Source organism: Rhinoraja longicauda, chromosome 17 (genome assembly GCF_053455715.1).
Source record: "Rhinoraja longicauda isolate Sanriku21f chromosome 17, sRhiLon1.1, whole genome shotgun sequence".
Lineage (NCBI taxonomy): Eukaryota > Metazoa > Chordata > Chondrichthyes > Rajiformes > Arhynchobatidae > Rhinoraja > Rhinoraja longicauda.
The window spans coordinates 19,916,160-19,922,308 of NC_135969.1; the positions used below are offsets into that span (position 1 = coordinate 19,916,160).

Sequence of the window (6,149 nt, forward strand, 5' to 3'; positions counted from 1 at the left end):
CTTGGTTCCTGCTCCCCCGACCATAAAACTCAGCGTATCTTTCCCTACATTAACATATTTTTTTCGCTTATAAATGCTACCTCGCCATTTGATATACCTTTGGGGCCGCGAAAAAAAAAGTTTAGGCATCTATTTAACACGGAGACGTAAGCCGTTCTGGGAGGGTCACTTATGGTGAATCGCTTTTGTTAAAATGATTACATTATTTCACCGTATTAATCTGCCCCATTCCCTCCAACACAAAGCATTTTGATCCAAATACTTGCAACTCATCTGAAATTGTTTGTAGCAGATTAATGGCTGACATAGTGGTGACCCAAAACAACCCTGTACAAGTCCCGTCTACTGTCCTTAGCCCTAAACAAAACAGGATTCAGTAATCGCTGCGGGAACCAACGCAATGAGTATGTTATGCAAACAGAACCTGATACAGCATTGAAGTCGCACAACCCCTTCACCGACCCAATATTACGTGCAGTTTACATAACAAGGTTTAGTTCTGTGTGAAATTGTATCTTAGAGGTTGACCGGCGCTGAACATACACAACTGTTCTCAATTCTACTCCTTGTTAGAAGCGTTGAGGGTTTTTTTTAAAAACATAATGTGGTCGATTTAAAATAATTAAATTTCATAATAAATTCTTGATATTGATTTATTATTGTCATGTGTGCCGAGATATAGTGAAACGCTTTTTGCATGCTATCCAGTCAAATCATGTTATTTGGTTAATTTCCCAATCTCACCAAAACTTTATACAATGCTCTCAAACAAAGCAGGAAATGTTTTTTTAGATTTGAAGGGTTTTTGTTTGGGTAATTTTTTCAGTTCAACTCGCGACTGTCAAGATGTGTCTTGCTGGTTTGGGGCTGATTTTAACCACTCTATTCCTCGCTACATGAGACCAATGTATGAACGAGAAAGTGAAGTGAAATTAGATATTTTTGTACAGCGCACAACGCCCATCAGAGAAAGCGCAGTCACAATTAGATGTACTACGCTGATAATTCAAGGTTGGGTTTAATAACAACGTTCAGGCCTGTTCGCCACAAGTAACAAGAGTAAAAACAGTCCCCCGACAATACAACAACTTCGCTTATTCTTTAAGGTGTTAATGGATTAAAAGATCATCAAAACGATTTAATGGATAAATTACTATTTAACAATCATTTGCAACATTAAGTAAACATGTTCTGGACGTGTTGGTCTTATGTAAAAAATCAATCAAGAAAACATATTTTATCGACATATTTACTAGAATTGTGTGGGCCCTCGAGTTGGAAGGAACCTGCTGCCAACGATGCGAGTCGGTGGATATTTTGTAGTTTAAAAGTGTGCCCTGCGAGGGAGGCTTGTTTTTGCGGGATTAACGCAATCAGGTTGGGAGAGAGAGGGGAAGTTAGGACGTTAGAGTTAGCTTGTAACTCCGGCAGAGACAGGCTGCGAAGATCGGTGCAAGAACAGTGGTGAGGGATGGGGTAGGTGGGGCAATCACTTTACTCGCTACACTGCTGTTTAACATCTTGCCTTCGGCAAACATTCTCTCAAATCTATGTTCTGGGCCGCGCAAGCAACGATTTTAAGGGCCGGGACCCGCCATAAAAGAGCGATTATTTCTCAAAATTAATTAATCCTTGTATTAACTTTTGGGGAGCACTATTCAAAACAAGATACATGCTACGTTTGTATTAATCTACATCCCATTTTGCTTGTTCCCAAAAAGCCCTTCTTCAAACATGAATATAGCAAATGATCTTTGGTTTAAACCAGCATCTACTGTTCTTTTTCTACACAAAACAGCAAATTTCCTTGTTTCAAATCAGTAACCGCTGCCTGACCCGCTGAGTTCCTCCAGCAATTTTCTTTGTGTGTGTGTGTGTGTTTGCTTAAGATTCCAGCATCTTACAGTCTCCCGTGTCCCCAATTTATTTGTTTGCTAGAGATGTATTTTTTTCGGAGAGAACGGCTCTGTTTGGGCTCATTCGCCTGCTTAACTTTTCAAGTTGACGCTAAACAAATCGGTTTTAAGGAATACAATTTAATTTCCAGCGATCCAAAATTTAAAAAGGATTTATTAATAGCTGGGATTGGAAAGATGTGTGTGTGTGTGTGTGTAAGAGAGAGAGAGAGAGAGAGAGACATACAGATTAAACCGTGACAGTGGGAAGGATATTTGAAACGAAGTTTATTTAAAGATATAATTTGATTTAATGTATTTTTAATTTTAATTTAAAATGCTTACCGGCACATGAGCGTGTTTTGCTCCTGGATTTAGGTGTGAAATTAGAGGCGCCCGCCAGGAGCCCGTTATGATGGAAGAGATTGTTGCTGCATTCATGAACACCGTGTACATAGGAAGGGTAAGTAGGGATAGGGTGGTGGGTGGAAGTCGCGCTGGTTCCGAGCGATGGCATAGAACTTCTAGAACATTCCAGTTTCATACTCTCTGCCAAAGATACATGATACTTAATCGATTCCTTATCGTCTTGCCGACCTGCTGCAGTTGCCGCCGCCGAGCTGGAGGGAGACACCGAGTTGTGACCACCCAGGTCTGGAGACACGTCCTTGGGAGGAGTGGGTGGGAAGGTGAAGAGGTGGTGCGGACTAGGGTGTCCGGCCGCCGCCGCCGCTGCCGCTGCCGCCGCCGCTGCCGAGAGACTCGAGGCCGACGTGCCGCCGGAGTAGACGCTGAGGCCGCTCGGGCCGGCCGGGTGGAGTGGCCCTTTGGAGAAGGGGCTGACTGTCCAGGCCGCGGCGTTGTGGTGGTGGTGGTGGTGGTGATGAGCCGAGAGAGCTTTGCCGCTATCAAGCCACGAGATGGTGGGGCTGTGTAGAAGATGCGGCCCGCAAACTTGTCCCCCCGACAGGCGCGCTGCGAATAATTTGTGAGACATTCCTCTTTTTAATAACACACTTAGCCAGCCGAGAACAAAATAAAAAAGGGGAGGGGGGGGGATGGAGGGGCGAGTGAATAAATATTCCCTTCCTTTCCCAACGCGACCGAAAACAAAATGAACTAACTTTCCAACCAGGGGAGGAAGAGAGGGGCAGATAGAGAGGATGCGGAGTCTCTACTCTAACCTCTCACACTGTGATATCCTGGATTACTAACTATATTAAAAAGCCACGTTTTGATTTCATTTCCGGGAAGTAGTGTGTTTTTTCGACTTTTTTTCGGCAGAAAAGGGGCGAAGGAGGGAGGGGAAGGGTGGAGGGGCCGACAAAATGCGTCCACGTTTCTTCCCTTTTCAAAAAAAATATTTTAAAACGCAATCAATAAAGAGGAAGTGGACAGTTGTGTGCGGCAGTTACAAGTCGCGACGTCGCATTCGGACGCGGTGCATCCTCTGGGTGTGAGAGAGGGAGAGGTGAGGGGGAGAGGGCGCAGAGAGAGAGAAAGAGAGAGAATAGGGAGAAAGGTAGAGGGGGAGAGGGGGAAAGGGAGGAGAAAGGGAGGGAAAATGAGAGAGGGAGAGATGGGAGTTGAATAAAGAGATGAAAAGGGGAAAAGGAGTGAGAAATGAAGGGATGAGAGCGAGGGGAGAGGGAAAAGGAAGCGAGATGGAGAACGAGGAGGGGGAAATGTAGAGAGTCGGAGAGGAAGAGAGAGCGAGGAGAGTGGGGAGAGGGTAGACGGGGGGAGACGGCCGCACTCACCGTGAGCCTGTCGGTAGGAGACGGTGGCGCGGGCGTGTGGGGAGCTGCTGTAATATGGGGAGACCGGGTTGCCCTGCCCGTCCAGATGATTGAAGAACACGTCGACCTCATCGGGCGGCAGGAGCTGAGCGGGTTCCATGTAGTTGTGGGACAGGCTCGGGTGGTGACTGTCCGGGTGCTGCCCATTCAACACGGCGTGGTGAGAAACCCAACGCGCCTGGTCTGTGGCGATTTCCATCAAGGGGCCTGGAATTTCTTGTCTTAGGAGCGATCCCAAAACCGGTCAGCGTTACGCCAGCAAACACCGGACTTCCCTCTTCTCCCGCGAGTGCCCCGCAGAAGGTTGTCCTGCCGTCTACGATCTACAGTCGCGTCGCACCTGTAAAGAGCGCCGGTTAATCGTTTACGTTAAATTCTGAAGCCACAACTGAACAGGAGACAGAAGAGAGAAAAGTAATCTGGAGTCAATAAATCGAAGGAACACTGTATATATATATTTTTTAAATAGATTACTTACAAGTTAAATTAAAAAATAGTTGATCGCACGCAACTCCCGGGCTGCAGCAGAGATAAGACGTCTCCTGTGACTACAGTAGTTTTAAACAGATGAGTTCCATTTGTTTTGTACTCAAACAGGAGGAGGGAGCGAGGGAAGGGAAGGGGGGTGGTGTAGGTCGCGGGTGGCGGTGAAATGCAAAGCCTCAGTGACTTTCGTATTACTAAAACTATGGCATGTCTCCGCTGGCGCCAGTTAGCTCAACGCTGTTCAACAGACATGAAACGCGCGTCGCTATCACTAATAACTGCGGGCGGCCAATGGGAGCGCCGGAGCCCAGACCTTCAGCCCACAATCCCATTGGTTCTCTGCCTCCAAGACACAAAAACACACAATAAACGTATTTACAACTTGTTCATTTAACAAATCTTCCACTCGCTCCGTTAGGAAAAAACATTCAAATTTGCTGCAAACTAGTAATGAAATCTGATTTCTTAAAAACATTTTTGAGTCAATTCACTTAAAGGACTCAAGGCTGGGACAATGGTGTTTATGTTGTGAATCTCTCCCCCCCCCCCCCCCCCCTTCTCTTCCCACGCCTAAATAAACCCCCTTGATTGGAAAGGGCGAACCGTCCTGTTGAAAATAAAATCGCACGTTAATGATTTATAGATTTTGCAATATGTGGCCGAGAGTTTTAGTTTGTTTATTTGCTGTCTGTGTTTATTCCAAATTATATTTCACAGGTTGGATGGAGTGTGGATTGTCAAAGCAATCATACTTTTGGTTTGTCTTTGGCCCCGAATTTCGCGGCTGTGTTGTGGACCTGAGTGATCTGTGCCGGGTACTAGGGAGCATTCGGACGTAACCCCCCTCCCCTCCACTCGCGGACAAGAGTCGCAGTCCCAGCCACACTGACGCCTGGCCATTGACGTCACCTATCTTGCCAAAATTAACCAGGAAATGAAGTTTCTTTTTCCCCAACTTCCCCCCTCCTTCTCTCCTCTACCTCGACACGTCCCACCCCGCCCCCTCCCTTTCCAAAAAGAAAAAGGTCAGATCCAAAGAGAAAAAAAAAGGAGCGCAGTTTAAACAAGGTCCCCGCGTTGTAACTCGTCGATTTCTTGTTTCAAGGCAGAGTTGACGATGCATCCATCCACACGCGTCCGTTTGTACCCAGGCGAATGTTTATCCAGAACTGCAACCCGTGCACCGTGCACTTACTAAATCGACCGTGGTGACACAGGAAAATATGAGCCCTCTCCCAAAATAAAATGATTAAAAATGCACCGTCCGATGGTGTTTCGTGGACAGAGCGGAGAGAGGAGCGAGCGCCCGCCAGCAACAGACCCCCAGACTGGGAAAAAAAGGGTCTGAAGAAGGGTCCCGACCCGAAATGTGTTCGGTCTTTTCGGAGACAGATCTGACCCGCTGAGTTCATCCAATACTTGACGTTTTGAACAGTGACTGAAAATGTTATTCTTGTTGTTTGACTTTCCGACGCGCTGGTCTGAAGTCTAATTCTGTGAGAACTGTTCATTCTCCCACCACCCCCCAAAGAATTAAAAGCTTACGAGAGATTTTGATTCGGCGAGGGAGTTAAATAGTCTGTAATACTCACTGCTATGTCCGTTACACCTGGTGAAGTCAATATAATCCAACACATTGTCTTAATCGTGTTTTAAGGGGTGGGTGGGTTTTTGGTTTTAAGAGGGTCGTTAATTTTGTTGAGCACCGAATTTTATTTGTTATACAATACGGGTTGGCAAATAACCCTTGGGTTTTCCGGTAGATATCTCTTTAAAAGGGGAAAGAAAATCAAATGTGTGTTTAAAAATATGACCGAACCGCATTAAAATTTGGTGCATTTTACTTTAACCGGGTTTCTGTTCCGAGTGAAGGGGAGGGGGGTGGAGTGAGTTAAGTCAGCGGCGAAATCCGGAGGAGCCGGGTCTTGGTCGGTGAGAAACAGAGACTAAATGTTCCCGGCGGCCGAAG

General features: G+C 46.2%; 1 protein-coding gene across 6 annotated transcripts in view; it reads right to left on the minus strand.

The window, feature by feature from the left end:
* gata2b (GATA binding protein 2b) overlaps nucleotides 1-6,149 on the minus strand; it is a 31,696-nt gene that overhangs the window by 14,323 nt on the left and 11,224 nt on the right. For 3 of the 6 annotated variants that reach the window (XM_078414254.1, XM_078414250.1, XM_078414251.1), the window contains 2 exons: nucleotides 3,656-4,034; nucleotides 2,241-2,870 (listed from right to left, as the gene is read on the minus strand). In XM_078414254.1, the coding sequence (XP_078270380.1) occupies nucleotides 2,241-2,870; nucleotides 3,656-3,893 (868 nt within the window). In that variant the 5' untranslated portion in view covers nucleotides 3,894-4,034. Of the gene's footprint in view, nucleotides 1-2,240; nucleotides 2,871-3,655; nucleotides 4,083-4,172; nucleotides 4,392-6,149 lie in introns of those variants that run through there. The other 3 variants (XM_078414252.1, XM_078414253.1, XM_078414255.1) reach the window with 3 other exon arrangements.